The 15,631-nt window shown below is 48.5% G+C and overlaps 1 protein-coding gene across 3 annotated transcripts in view; it reads left to right on the forward strand.

Moving 5' to 3' along the window:
- VPS41 (VPS41 subunit of HOPS complex) overlaps nt 1-5,269 on the forward strand; it is a 174,674-nt gene extending 169,405 nt beyond the window's left edge. For 2 of the 3 annotated variants that reach the window (XM_035026532.1, XM_035026531.1), the window contains 4 exons: nt 1,984-2,083; nt 2,190-2,234; nt 3,544-3,623; nt 4,553-4,676. In XM_035026532.1, coding sequence (XP_034882423.1) covers nt 1,984-2,083; nt 2,190-2,234; nt 3,544-3,623; nt 4,553-4,633 — 306 coding nt within the window. In that variant the 3' untranslated portion in view covers nt 4,634-4,676. Of the gene's footprint in view, nt 1-1,983; nt 2,084-2,189; nt 2,235-3,543; nt 3,624-4,552 lie in introns of all 3 variants that reach the window. The other variant, XM_035026530.1, reaches the window with a different exon arrangement.
- Nucleotides 5,270-15,631: the final 10,362 nt, after the last annotated feature.

The following is a 15,631-nucleotide window of genomic DNA, read 5'->3' on the forward strand; positions in this document are numbered from 1 at the left end:
AACAGCAAGTTTGCAAGGCTGGAAAGGAGACCGTGGAAGGTGAGCATCCACAGAGGGAGCAGGCTGTGTATGGTGACCTCAGAAGACAGAAGTTGTCAGGAATCATGAATGTGAAGGTCAGAGAGGGTTGAAGAGGACTGATTTTGACTCCGCCATCAGTGTTTTAATAAGGGCCGTCGGGGGTGCCTGGGTGGTTCAGTCGGTTAAGCATCCGACTCCTGGTTTCGGCTCAGGTCATGATCTCCAGGTGGTGAGATCGAGCCCTGCGTTGGGCTCTGTGCTCAGCCGGGAGTCGGCTTGGGATTCTCTCTCTCCTCTGCCCCTCCCCACCTCCCGTGCGCACGCATGCACGCACGCGCTCGCTCTCAAATAAATCTTTAAAAGAAAAAAAGACTTTTGTGGAAAGTACCAAGTATGAACTTTTAAGGGTGAAATCGATGATAAAGTGATAACTACAGCACGTTTTTCATGAGTCACTGATGGTTGCTTCAGGGAATAATCCATAGTTAACCAAATGCCTTGTCTGACTGAAAGCAATACCCGGATAATGGTACAGTGTTCATATACCGTCTTTCTCTCTCTGTTTCTGGTTGCCTTCAGATCACTACAGGTTTTAGGGAAGAAATGGCTCTTTCCCACAGGGGGTAGTCACTTTTTTTTGGTATAGCTACCTGTCTGGCATCATGTAAATGAAAACGTTTTTGTATTTTTCTGATTTGGGGGCCTTGGACTTGGATCAGATGAAGTAGAAAGTCACATACCAAGCAGTATTTGTGTGTTTTCCCTTCTGGCTGTGTGTCTCTGAATACTCAAGTTTTTCCTAGAAAATACTACGAGTGAGTGCCCAGAGACACGTGCAGTAAGAGCCATCGGGCCAGAAGAGCGGGCCACAGTGCGACAGAGAGCCTCTGTGCCCTTCAGGCCTTGAGCACCTCCCTCTTCGAAAAGCAACTAGTTCTCGTTAAAAAAAAAAAAAAAAAGCATCTAGCTTAAGCACACCTCACACAGCCTCTCCTAGTGTCTAATAAAACACCTGAGAAAACCCAGAACAGGCTGGAAGTCACCCTGGGGCCAGCAGAATGGAGTGGAACGTAGGGTGGGTTGCCTCTCGGCGCTGTGTCCTCGCTGAAAGCAGGTGGGCCGTCTTTGTCTGCATCCCGCCCTGGCTCTGGAACACAGAGTCGGTGCCAACCGGGCACGGCAGCCTGCCCTCTGCATCCTGACTTCCGAAGCTGCTACAGTGTTGCGGCTGCTCCTAATTCTCCAGGCAGGGTGGGAGAAAATTCAGAATTAAGCGGACAGCATCACAGGAAAAATGCATAAAGCAACAGAAAGTGCAGTACTAGGGTGAAGAAAATGAATCTTGTAACAATGTTATCAGTGGTCATTTTTCAGTTGTCAGCCGCTTAAGAGTCACCAGATTGACGGTTACCAGGGACACTTTACATTCTTAGCACTATGCTCAACAGTTTGGGTTGGAAGAAAAGAGGAATTATAGCAGAGGGGATTTAGGACAGAAATCACATCTGTTTAGTTTCTCTGTGCCCTGTTCCTTGTACATGATAGGGACCCAGGATAGATTAGTGTAGTAGAGAGGGATTTATCAAATGGAGGATTTGGGGATAGCAGGTTTTCCATCCTGGGCAAAGATCTGGAGGTTGGAACGAGCAGGTCACTTAGGGGCCCAACTGCCAGAGAGTCCGCATTAGGAAGCTCTGTAAGATGATGTTAGGGTTGGTTACCACAGCCTTCCTTGCCAGACTGCAATTTGTATTTAATTTCACAAGCACCACATACGTGCAGTGGTGACCGAATGGAGGCTGGAAAGGTGGGTTTGGAGGGAAAAGCGTACCAGGGACAGGCAAGGGTGAGTGCCTCATTGGACGATTTCAAACACACCCATGTTCTGAATCCCCAGTAAGAGGGTTTGCCCCGTTATTTCAGTCTTTTAAAAATGGCTTTTTCTTACAATGTATGTATTAGATTCTGCTTCGTGAAGGCTGCAAGAAGATTCTCGTGGCAGACTCTTTGTCCTTACTGAAGAAAATGCACCGAACTCAAATGAAAGGCGTTCTGGTCGATGGTGGGTAAAATTGAAATAACTCTACTGGAATCACATGCTTTGCTTTCAGAATAGACAGAGCAAATAGAAATACTGTGTGATCCCAAGTGTGTGTGTTTCCTTGCAGAGGAGAACATCTGTGAATCGTGCCTTTCCCCTATTCTTCCATCAGGTGAGGTGGTTGGGAGGGGGGTCATCCCCAAATGTGGGTTCATGAGGAGTAGAATTAAAACTTTGACGTTAACTAATTATTATATAGCTTTTGGAATAACCCATTTTAGAGGAGAATTTCAGCCCACAGCTGTCCTCAGTTGCACGCTGGTACTGCCCTTCTTGAAAGCTGAGGTGCTCACCCGGCAGGGAGTCTGCATTACCTAGGAGGTAGAGCCCAGATGCTGGTCCCACCCCAAGAGGTGCGGGACCCCAGAATTTGCAGTTCTAACACGTTCCCACGTGGTGTGGATGCTACGTCAGGGGCCATTGTGTGAGATACCATGGCTTTAGGGTAAAACAGAGTGGAAAATCTACCATTGACAATGCTTAAATTCCAAGGTAGAAGAACCGTGTGTAGCTTCCCCTTTTCTTCAAACTTGCTCTGCTATATGGTTCAAGGCACCTAATTTTCCCACATTTCACCAGAAACCTACTACTTGCCATCTAATTCGAACATTAGCATGTGTTTATTTGTAGTTGGTAGATCTATATATCATCCTGTGTAATCAAAGCACCTTATGTAAGGACAGGACAGAAGAGGAAATTCCATAATTTGAAAGTAGAAAGCAAAGCATAGTTACTGGGATGCAAAGAGTGTTTTTAATGTAAATTCAGCATAGAGGGGTACTGAAAGAGCTAGCTGATGTACGATATACTTAGCTTTACGGGATTATAGAGCAGGACCGGGACAGACGTCGTTCCAGTCGGGGTCTTTCCTGCAGGAACTAGGCTTGGATGTAAGTATTCATGTTGACAGCCGCAGTGGGGAGCTTCCGTCCTGGTTTCCGGTCGTGTCTGACCAGCAGTGCAGACGCGGGGGTGAACGGCTGTGCCTGGACGCCGCTGAACGGCTCGGCCAAGGCCAGAAGCCAGCTGGAGCATTTTCCTAAAGCCACAAAGTGGGCTTGAGCATAGGGTGGTTTTCTGGTGTCTGAGGGTCTAGGGAAGGGAGGAGGGCGTGCACAGACTGATCTAATTTTTACACTACCTGTGCTTGCATTTGCGGTGAGGTGGTCCCTTGGTGGTACTCGTCACTGACAGGGAGGCCAGGCACGGGATCTGTGACTCAGCATCCCCACCGTAGTCCCCACTTTGCATCCGATCACACCCCCCTTGAGACGGGGGTTGGGGGGTACCAGTGACCACGTAATCCTCCTGAGGCAGCGTATTGTGGGAAAATTAAACTGCAGCGGGACTTCAGGCAGGATGGGTTCCAGTTCCCGATCTGCTTGTTGCCCTGAGTGCTCGTGTCTCTGCCCCCCCCGCAGATGCCGCCAAGCCCTTCAGCGTGCTGGTCTTCCACTGCCGCCACATGTTCCACAAGGAGTGCCTGCCCGGGCCCAGCACAGTGAGTTGGCCGCCTGGCAGCCCGACGCCACAGAGCTCGCTGCAGTCGGGAGGACGCACTCAGAAGTGTCCCCATCGTCCTGTGGCTTCTCAGGATTCGTTGTCTAGCACATGAGGGAAATGAAAGTATTTTTCGAATGCGTCATTTCCTGTCCAGTAGCCCCCCCCATCCGTGGTGTCCATTACCGTGACGGTTAGTCGTGCTCTGCAAACACATGATCCTCTTCCTGACCAACGGCCAGGTTGTCCGGAGTGGCTGCACCGAGCTCACCTGCCTCCCTCCTTCCCTCCCTCCCTCTCAGCATGCACGCCTCTCCTCTCTCACCACAAGAGGGGGTCCGGCAGGAGCCAGACAAACCACAGCTGCAGAACCTCTGTCACAGTATGGGGGGGGGTCACAACTGTCCAGTAATCTCTTCCTGGGCCTCATTTCTCGTACGTAGGTCTGCATAGAGAAAGCCGAGCATATTTAGGGCTTGGTACTGTCTGGGGTTTCAGGCAGCCACTGGGGGGCCTTGGAACTTACTCCCCAAGGATATAGGGGGGTTACTGTGCTGGACATCATAAAAGCCTACTCACCAAGGGAATTCGTTTAGGTAAAATCGATGACTGTCAAGCTATGCTGACATGACATACAGTGAGAACCAGTTTGTAGAACTTTCTCAACCTGAGTTCTGCAGCAGGACACTGCTGTTTTTAGGGTCCTGTTCCCGTGTCCCCCCAGGACACGTGTTTTGCTTTGGGGTATCGTCTGCATCACAGTAACAGCTGGTGTAGACAGAATCCTGTGTGACCCAGCAAAACCTCCGGGAGGAGGAGTGGTGTTTCATAGCTCCCCGCCCCCACCACTGCTCCCATAAAGTATTTCTGAACAGGAGAGTAGAAAGCGCCCTCTTTTTAAAAATCTGTGTCTGTGAATGACCTTTGCAGAACTCTCCTGCGCAGTTCTGCGGCATCTGCAGCGCCAAGCACCGCGGGCCAGGAAGCGCCATTTTGGAGATGAAGAAGTAGCCCGGCTCTGCCGTCCTCTTCCTCACCACGCTTTTGAAGACTGCGTGTCTTTGCGGCAGCGGTATTTGTGGACACCAGAGCTGTTCCGGGATTTGTACGTGTTTATGTTCTGCTCAAGGAAAACTTTCTTCATCTTTGCCCGTCTTCTAGAGGTTTCTCTGTGCAGTTGATGAAGTGAGGGTTTGCCGCATCCATGCCTCCAAATATTTGGGCTCACAGTCCGTATTTCATCATTTGTTGGGCTCATTCTTCATTTAGGAATAGAGAAGTCAGTCTGGGAGTTGGAAAATGAATTTCTGGAGCCTGGTAGAACTGGCCATCGGGCGGCCTGCTGAGCGTGGTCCTCGCTGCCACGAGCATCGCCGGGGAGCTGCCCAGCCAGCGCTTGCTGCAGCTTGGCACCTGTTCCCACAGGCTCTGCTGCCATCAGTCCTCGCATTCTGGGTTTGCTTTTTTTAATATGTCACCAGCTGTGATTATCTTCTTAATAGGCATTTAATGCAACATTGTGTAAATTGTCACTTATTCAAGGACATCTGGGAATAACATGAGCAGGCTGACGTCGTGCTGCTTTACGGTGACTGATCACGTGTTCCGTATGTCTGTCCATTGAATAAATGTTAGCTCTTCCCATTATGAAAGACTCCCTTTCAGTGGGTTGAACTTCATCCCGGAATTCTGGCACGCTAAGAGCAGAGAGTTTCCACACCTTAGAGTGTGAGGGCTCGTGCTTAGCTTTTGCCAGCAGGGAGGGAGGGAGGGAGGGACACTGCGGAGTCTGAGAGGGATTCTCAGGAGCAATGGGACTGTCCAGTGATGGGAGGGTGGGCAGGACAAGTTTTCTGGAGCCTCGTTGGCCCTCGTGGAACCTAGAGAACATAGAATGCAGGCAGAGAATTCATACTTGGGACTGTCTTACAGTGACTGGCTTCATCGGTCTTGGGATGGGTTGCCATCCTCTTGCCATGGGTGCAAATGTGTGGAAAACACTGTCACCACTCTTAGTCCCACACATGTGAATAAATGCAACTTTCTGCTTTGTTTTCAAGGGGAGAGGGTAGGATGCTAATGAGTCCTAAGCACATACTGACCGGTGGACCTGGCATCTCCTTTCATGCTCCCTGCGTCCCCCAGAAGAACATACTATGTCCCTTGGTTTCCTTACAACGCAACTGCAATGTAGAGATGCTGTCACAGTCACAGGTGAAGATGAGCTTCAGAGTAGGGCTCCTTTCAGAAAACCGGTGTGTGTGTGTGTGGGGGGGTTCATGGCACATCTCTGCAGTGGAGTCAAAAAGAATGTTCTCTAGCAGACAACAGGCTTTTCCCATTAGTCTTAAATATCCCAAAGTGGAAAGTTGTCAGCCCCCTCAGCATCATATCCCCTTGTTCCAAAGCTAGTGCTCTTCCTGCTCTTTTTCCCTTCTAACAAGAGAAATCCTTCCTTCACACACACACACACACAAAAACCTCACGAGTAAGCCCAGTTTGAAACACAGGTAAGAAGCAGAGCTACTGCACTTAATTTGGAGGGGAGGCGGTGGGTGTAAATGCATATGCATCTCCCCTCCTTACAGAAAGCCATTCTGAGTGTGAAACAGCCAAGTGCAAAGTTACTTTGTGATAGTGGTTTCTTTTGCTTTTAGCCGAAAGGATTTTATACTAGTTTAAGAAGTTCTTAAATTTTTAATTTGGTTGGTATAGTGTTAAACTATGTACTTCACATTCCTAAAAACAAACATTTGAGCAGTTACCGTGTGTCAGGCGCCCTTGTAAGCACTTTGTCTTACTTCATCCTCACCCTCCTCATTGTACAGGTGAGGAGGCCGGAGCACCTCGGGGCCAAGCCATCAGCAGGCGGCCTGCAGCGTCTGTGATCTTAACCACTGTGTATTTGACCTGTTGTGGTCGGTGCACAGAAAACAAAATCCACTCTGGCCACAGAAGGGGATTCATTACAAAGTAGCCAATGGCTTACAGAATCAGCGAGAGGACTGAGGAAGCCGACGATAGGGAGAGCTTCCCCCCTCCCCCATCCGGGCTGCCGGGGCGCTCCCTGCCCACCTCCACCAGAGGACGGGCAGCACAGAGCGTGCAACCCGCTTTTAAGTAAACTGTAAATAAAAATATAGACGTTCCTCAATTTCTTTTAAAGTTCACCCAGTAACACTGAATAAGGAATAGGATGTGTGTACATGTGTGCGTAGGAGACATTCTACAGGCTCAATATCAGACCAGGTCATTCGGGCTTCTCTGACCAAGACTCAGGCTCTGGAAACTCCACCAATTTGGATACTAAACCCTAACTTGGACTTCCCAGACCCCTATCCTGGACTCGTAGCTGATCGTCACTGTATGAAGGCTACAGTGCAGGTTGGGGGCGGGGGGGTTAGAATCCGTGTGAGGTTCGTAGTACAGAGAATACAGGAGAGAGAAGGAAAGATGGCCTCCAGAAGCGCGAATGCCAGGGTTAGCCAAGGCCAGGCCTTTCTTTACATGCACCGAGAATGCTGCTTCTAAATGCAAACGTGCTCGTGTCCCTCCTTTTCAAAGCCTCAGGTTTGCAGATCGGCCTCTGCAGCCCTTTGCCCGGAGCTTCGCGTGCTGTCTCCTGTCCCTCCCAGAGCTCTGGTTCCCTTTACCGGACTGCAGCTCCCCCTCGGCCCATGGTGCTGTGCTCAGGGGTCCTCGCTCGCCCTGGCCTCGGCCCGCCTGTCCTCGGAGAGCACCGGGGGCTCCGTCTGCCCTTGTCCACCGCACTGCCGTTGCCGGGGTCTGCGTGCACAGGCGCGGTCTGCGGAGGGACACCGTGTCAGTCTTGAGCCCGTAGTCTACGTGGTGGCATAAATTTCATCTTTGCTCATGGGCAACTCAGATACATCAGGCTTTTCCGGATTAGTTCCAGGGACTCCTTTCCTGGTTGCCTCAAAGTTTTGGGGTGGTGGCCGGGACGGCATCACCGCATCCGGCATCCGTGAGAAGGCATCTTGCCATCATCAGTTGACCTCTGTCCATACTGGCATTGGCTGGAAGGCTATCGTCCCCACGGCCTTCCAGCACCTGCCTCTGCTGCTGCCCGCAGCCCCAGCCCGTCTCTGGCCCTCAGGTCTCCTGCCCCTGCTGCTCCTGACCCCCAAGCCTCTCCCGGCCCCTCCCCCATGCCTGTCCGCCTCGTGGCTCTGGGGCTTGAGAAAGTCAGTCTCGCCAACCAAGTTGGTCTTTCTCTGTTGCTTCCTTGCCATTCCCAAGAGTGCGTGGGGTATGTGTGTCGCGAGGGGTGGGGGGGGAGGTGTTGGAGAAGGTGGGCATTTGCTTGGTAAGGCTTGCTACTTCTCAGAGGAAATGGAAAGTGGGGACCCTCTGTTCTCCAAGCTGCTGAGTCCACCTTGACTGAGACCTCAGTCTGGAGCTCAGAGCGAGATGTTCCTTGCCTCTCTGCTCTCTCTTCCTGGGGCCCGTCTCCTCTGGCTCCTCCACCCCAGTCAGGTTCCTACTGGGGCAGTGGACGCCTGTCACAGTATCATGTTATTTTGGGGACCCAGAGGCTGAGGTTCCTGCAAGCTGCCAAGTCTCTGAATTTTTAAGAATCCGTTCTGGGACTTAAAATCAAGGATTTGCTTTTCCTTCTCTGCTATATCATCCCTGTCCTGTGGCCATCTTATTGTCAACAGGGGAGACTTGCCCCAAGTGGGGGAAGCAACCCACCTTGGACACTACACCACAGGAGCATCCTGCCCTTTCTACTTACGTGTCTGCGTCGTCTGGGAGCTCAGTGAAGACGAGGAACATACCGTGTTCACCTTTCCATGGTAGAGTGACGCACAGGAGGCACCTAAGGATGTCTGCTGAATGAATGGAAGTCCGTCCAGTCTTTCTCTCTTGTTCAAGACAGAGAAATACATACCTTAGAACATTCTGTGACCTGAGTGACAGGACTTGTAAATATGGCCCCTCTGGTCGACGTGCTTCTCTAGAGACCTGCTGTCCTCTCTTCTGTCATCTCTTCCTCCCTTTTGATCTTCACGGCCACCATCAACAAGTCTCTGTTGTCTACATTCTTCCTTGCATAATGAACACGATTTATTCTCAAGTTCCTAAAACCTCATCTTTGAGTGCTCTTCCTCCTCTGTCCCCCATCCAGTCTGCCAGCTTTTCTCACCTTCACGCTGTCCTTTGCATTCTCACTGCCACTGTCCTGGACCCAGATTCTTGTCATCCAGCATCTGGCTGGGTTAGAACCAATCCCTTCCCAGTTTTCCTGCCTCCACTATCCACACTTCTGATTTATTCTGCACCCAACTTCTGCATTAATCATCCTTCCAGGGCACCTGGGTGGCTCAGTTGGTGAAGCATCTGCCTTCGGCTCAGGTCATGATCCCAGGGTCCTGGGATTGGGCACCGCATCAGGCTCCCTGCTTCTCCCTCTCCATCTGCCTGCCACTCCCCCTGCTTATGCGCGTGCGTGCTCTCCCTCTTCCTGTCAAATGAATAAATAAGATCTTCCAAAAAAAATCACCCTTCCAGACTGATCCACTCAAATTCCCAGATATTTTGTTATTCCCAATGCTTACAATCTCTACAGTACATTTTCCCCATTTTTTCAGTTACTGTCTTTCAACTCATCAGTTTAGATCCCATCAGCCTTCAAAATCCAACTTAATGTCTCACCATCTCCAGGTCTTCCCCAACATACTCTGTTCCCCAACTTAAAGCAGTTCATACTCCAACCTCCCAGGACTGTGGCACAAACGTGACAAAGGTATTTATGATATATTATTGGGTATAATGATAAATGAATTGCTCAAAAGAAAATCAAATCTCCAAAGGCATTCTATAGAAAGGCCGCTCAATTAAAATATCCCTTACTAGACCGAACCTCATTCTCCTGCCAGGTGTGGGTTTCTTTCCCCTGGAAGGAGTGTCAGGAATATTATGGCAGAAAGAGAGAAGAGAAGAGCCCGCTTTGCTTGGGTAGTTCCTGTGACTGATCTTTCTTGATACCTGATAGCTTCATGGATACATCCACTCTCCACAGCTCCCCTTTCATGCTGTGGTTTTCTAAAAAGAAACCATTCTATTCACTGTCAGAAAACAGTGGACCTTCCTAATGTGAAGGTCCTTAGTCCCAGACACTATAAATGCCTGAATAGGTCAGATCACCACAGATCACTGTATTCAAATGATTTAAGCCAAAGCAATTTTTTCCAAAATTAATCAAGCTTTTTGCCTGTTATTCCAAGTAGCCTCAATTCCCTTTTGCTTTGATGTTAGCACATTAATGACAGACTTTAAAAATTCCATCAACTGCTCTTGGACTCTAGTGATAATGTTAATTTGTGATCCCAACCACAGCATCTTGAGAACGTGAGGGGCACTATTACACAGCAAACCAACACAATGGTCCCTGGCAACCTAGGAAGCCTGTCACCCTCGCTCTGACTCCTGGCTCAACGCTACCTGTGACAGAGTTGAAGAAAATGAAGCTACTTGAAGCCAAAGCTGACAACAGGTTTTGCCTCCTAAAGGCAGTTGTAGGGGCCACACCAATGAAAAATTAAGCCTTTACCATGCTCTCCCGCACTTCCAAAGCCTGATGGGCAGACGGGAGACTCAAGAGGGCAAGAAGCAGCCGCAGAACCAGAACCTCTGCACGTTCCTGGCTGCACTCCTCAGATAATACAAGTTAGCCCAGAGCTCTGTCAGGGGCGAAGAGCTGAGTTGCTCTGCTTTCTAAAGGGAGGGGAACCGAGCGAGGAGGATTTTAGGGAATGAGAACAAGCAACCAGAATAACCAGAGGGCTTTTAAGGCCAGTATTTTCACCTGTATGTCACCTTGATGCTGGACCCTTCTACCTTCCCCAGTGTTGAGTAAAGTCTGGCATACAAACAGTGTCATCTGTGAGTAGGTTCTAGGGGAAACTGAGGAGCTGTGCTCTACATCTGAGACCCTGAAGAGCAGGGAGAACATAACAGTGGCAGGAGGCAAGAGCTGAGGTTGATTGGGAACAGGAGCATAGACCCACATGTGACAACAAGAACATAAAAACCCCAGATTTGGGGCATCTGGGTGGCTCTGTCATTAAGCGTCTGCCTTCGGCTTGGGTCATGGTCCCAGGGACCTGGGATTGAGCCCCCCATCGGGCTCCCTGCTCAGCACGGAGCCTGCTTCTCCCTCTCCCACTCTCCCTGCTTGTGCTCTCTCTCTCTCACTGTGTCTCTCTGTCAAATAAATAAAATCTTTATTAAAAAAAAAAAAAAAACAGATTTGCTGGCATGTTGGGAGAAGGCTGGTCTATTCCTAAAGGGAAATGGATAAAGGCCTTGAGCCAATTTTACCTAATGTCAAAGGACTGACTCGGTGACTTGGTTACCATTGAGTCACTGCCTATGGAGTTTAAACTTAAGCTTCAATTTTTTTTTTTAGCTTTTTTTTTTTATTCTTATGTTAATCCCTATACATTACATCATTAGTTTTAGATGTAGTGTTCCATGATTCATTGTTTGTGCATAACACCCAGTGCTCCATGCAGAATGTGCCCTCCTCAATACCCACCACCAGGCTAACCCATCCTCCCACCCCCCTCCCCTCTAGAACCCTCAGTTTGTTTTTCAGAGTCCATCGTCTCTCATGGTTCGTCTACCCCTCCGATTTCCCCCGCTTCATTCTTCCCTTCCTGCTACCTTCTTCTTCTTCTTTTTTTTTAAGCTTCAATTTTTTAAAAAAGATTTTATTTACTAGAGACGGGGCATGTGCGCCGAAGCAGGGGCAGAGGCAGAGGGAGAGAGAATCCGAAGCAGATTCCCGCTGAGCACAGAGCCCGACATCTCAAGACCCCAAGACCATGACCTGAGGTGAAATCAAGAATCGGACGCTCAACCAAGTGAACCACCCAGGTGCCCCTTAAGCTTCAGTGTTTTAGATAATTTTACTTCAGAAACTATGTACATAACGGTCACCAGGCTTTTATTCTAATCCTAGTGCTTATCCAGTTCTACGGGCACATCTGTGCATGCCGATCTCTTCCCAGTTGTCTCACATCACGTGTAAATAGGGTCTGTAGATGGCACAAGGAATCTGCAAATGACAGAATCGAGAATGAAAATCACCTTGTAATATTTAATAAGTATGGAAAACAATATAGGTGAGATGCAAAATTCTTCAGTTGTGCTCAGAAAAATTATTTGTACACAGATGGATTAGGAAAGACCTGGTTAGTAGTCCAGATGAAAAGAGGCCTTAGCAGGAGCATTTTGCTCTTAAGGTTGACCAAGTTTTAACCCATGCTCTATCACTAAGGAACCGTTTGGGTAAGTTAGCATTTCCTAGCCTCAGTTGCCTCAAATGTAAGATGGGGCGATCATTGCATCTATTTTGGAGGAGTTGAAAGCCTGAAGGAAGATGCTGCGTGGAAAGTGCTCAGCTAGTACAAGGCACAGGAAAAGTAACCAGCATGTAGCAAATGCTTCGTGAATGTCAGCCTCTGAGGTGGCCTACCCTTGACCAGGGTTGGTCAGTGACCCATAGAATATGGTGGAATTGATGGTACATCGCTTCCAAGGTTTGGTCCTAAAAGTCACTGGGGCCGGGCATCATTCACCTGGAGGAAGCTGGGCCACGAAGAGAGGCCCTGTGGGGAGGACCCGAAACCGTGCCAGCAGGATGAGAGGGAGCTGAGAAGCGACTCTCCGGGGCCAAATGAGAGTCTGCAGTCCCCACCAACAGCGTGACTGCGGACTCCTGGAAGACCCTCAGCTGGAGCCGCCCCCCTCAGCCACTCTTGGATTCCTGATCCTCAGAAACAGAATGAATGTTTGTTGGCTTTAGTGGCTAAATCTGGGGGTAATTTGCTAGGTAGCACTAGACAACTAATGCAGCAAGTGCCTCCTAAGCATTAGCTTGCATTTTTCCAAAATTAATCTATGTTGCTGTTGCTTGACCACAGAGAGGGAACATCAGTGACTAAAAAAACAAAGACAAAATTGTAATGGACTGTTGGGCCAGTTCACAGGAAGCGGAGTTCTCCATTCTGCATGTGAGAGCACTTTGTTAAGGACATTTTTTTTTAGCAGACGTTTTGACAAAGTAGGAGGAGCTAGGAGAGGACAGAGTTTGAAATCCTACCATTTAAGAAGTGAAGGAACTGGATAGCACATTACTTCAAAGACATGAAAACAGAGGGGTGTACTCATTTGCAAGGCTTAGAAGTAGGTCCTGCACAAAGGGGAAACATATGCTCTTGTTGCTTCAGAAGTTCAATTGCTGAGATTAAAGTTCTATCAAGAAAGGTATAAACTCGAGAACTTTCTAACGTCTGAGATGTCCAGCAACAGTTGGGTGTGTCCCCCTTGGCCACATCCCGGAGGCGGGGCGAGTTGCAGCCAAGGCTAGTAACTACCTGTCAGATCTGTGGATTCACCTCTGGGCTGCCCGTTACAACAGCTAGATTCTAAGTCCCTTGTCCACTCTAGGCATATCCAAATCCCTCTAGAAACAGCACATTTAATCGGTTACTCTCACGCTCTGTTATTTTTATACTCACACCCAATGCCCATCTGTTGTGTGTCTGAATACCCACGCCTTTGGCTGGCTGATTAATTCAGTGTCACTACAGGGTCCTTATTCCCATCCTCCCTTTGAGGAAAATGCACTTGTCTCTCCCATCTGACCACTTTGCAGCTTCCTTTTATTTTTTTGCCAGATAATAATGCCAGTTCTTATCTGCCAATATTACTTTAAGTGGGGTTTTTCCCCTAAAAGGAAAAGGAACATGACTATGTTTCCACATGTGTTATGGGCCAAATGGTTTCCCCTTAAATTTATATGTTGGAAGTCCTAATCCCCAGTACCTGAGACTAGGACTGTATCGGGAGATAGGGCCTCTAAAGAGGTAATTAAGGTAAAATGAAGTCGTATGGGTGGGCTCTAATCCAAAATGACTGGTATCCTTATAAGAGGAGGAAATATGGACACAGCCATATGCACACACAGAGGAGAGACCATGCAGGGACAAAGGAGAGGCCTCAGAAGAAACCAGCCCTGCTGACATTCTGATCTTGGACTTCTAGCCGCCAGAACTGTGATAAAATATATTTCTGCGGATCAAGCCATCTAGTCTGTGGTATTGTGCTCCGGCAGCCCTAGCAAATGAATACATGAGAATTCCTCATTCTAGAAAGGGACTTGTCGCTGCAGAAACACAGTGCCCCCTCTCCACCCAAGAGACCACTGCCTGCACTTCTCAACGCCAGGCATACCGCCTGGGCCCCCTCACCTGCTGGCTCGCTTTTCAGAACGCCACGGGTCTTTCTCGTTTCTCCAGGTGTTACTTACCATGTGTCCTCTCTGACTGGTGCCCAGCTTCTCCGCCAAAATGTATGGAGGGAAGTACAGCAGGAAATGTCTATTCAAACGATGTGAAAGGACACAGCATAAATTTGAATTCCAAAAATGTGGAAGAGTTGCTCGTAAGAGCTCAATAAAATATTTGTAGATGATATTACCTTAATTTGAAGTTTGTTTTAACATAACTGCTTCTTTTAAGATTCTTTTTAGCTTCGATTTTTAAAAAAGCTTGTACTAAGATTTAGGTTCAAGATATGTACTTTGACCTCTCCAAACACTAACATAACTGCGTTTGTCAGGACCCTTGGTTGTGAAGAGAGAAACAAAACTCAAGCTAAGCTTGGTCAAAATGGAGAATTTATTGTAGGGTCATGGAATTACAAGAAGGCTGGCATTGTGTGTAGGCTGCAGGAACTCCGATGAGGCCAGTACTTTAACTGAAAAGGAGACCCTCACACAGATGGAGGACACCAGGTGGACTTCCCGAAGGAGGCAGCGCCCACCATCGACTTCCTTTGCACAATCCAGAGAAACAGACTGACGCGCCCAGAAGCAGCCATGGCTGCCTGGGGGAGCTGGGCTGTGAGCATGAGCAGCTCACCAGTATTTGAGCCAGCACTTGAGCTGCTTTCTCACATTCTGCTTGTCAGTTGTGAGTCATGTCAGCTAAAGCATGGGGGCCATTCTCCATGCGCAAGGATAGCATCTGGGCTCATCTTCTTAATACTAGAGGCAGAAGTGATGACAGGAAGAAAAGGGGACTATTCCCCAGATGCCTCCTAGCTCATTCCTGCACATCCTTCAGCTTAAACATCACTTTGCCAGAGTTGTCTTCTCTGCTTCTCCAGGTAAGTCTAGCTTCCCAGTTAAGTGCCTCCATAGCAACCTGGACTTCTGTGAACTCTTAAAGTTAAGTACCCACTTGATTCCCATTAGACTCTTAATTCCCAGATGTCATATTAATTCTATGTCTATTCTCCGTGCCTAACTAAGTGGGATTTATATTCAAGACACTCAACTATGTTTGCCGACTAGTGGGAAAACAGTTAATTCTGTATCAAATGCAGTCTACTCAGCCCAAATCCAGTAACTGAAGGCAGCACAGCCAAGTACATGTTAGCCCCTAACTGGCCTCATCCCAGGCCAGTCTTCATTCATCTCTCCTGCTTTGCTCAAGTGCTCAAGTAGAGCTCTATTGCCATCGTGGTTTTGACATAGTTCAAAGGATTGGCTGTGATCCTTTCTGTGCTGTGGAAAGGATAAAAGAGGAGGAGGAAGGTGGAGAAGGAAAGGGAATAGAAGAAAATAATATTGGTCTTAGAACTGGGAGGTCAAAGAGATCTATAGCCTACAATGAAGAGAACAGCATCTTGGGAGCTGTAACTCCTAGATGAAGGGACAGTAATTTAAGGGGCTCTCACCTTTCTCTACAACTGCCATTTCTCAGAACCTCTGGCTTTTCTAAGTCCAAAATAAGTCAGAATTTGCCTCTCCCCTTTCTGTGTTCACCTAGCATCTTGTATGTTTCTCTGGCATAGCATATGACATTCATCAAAGTGTCCATCCGCTTGAGTAGGCTGGGCTCTGGAAGGCAAAGACTATGTCATGCATATATATCCATCTCCGGGGCCTATTTAAAAAGTTTGTCACAGTTC

The sequence above is a fragment of the Mirounga leonina genome, unplaced genomic scaffold, assembly GCF_011800145.1.
Source record: "Mirounga leonina isolate KUSES-001 unplaced genomic scaffold, KU_Mleo_1.0 Mir_199, whole genome shotgun sequence".
In the NCBI taxonomy this organism is placed as follows: Eukaryota; Metazoa; Chordata; class Mammalia; order Carnivora; family Phocidae; genus Mirounga; species Mirounga leonina.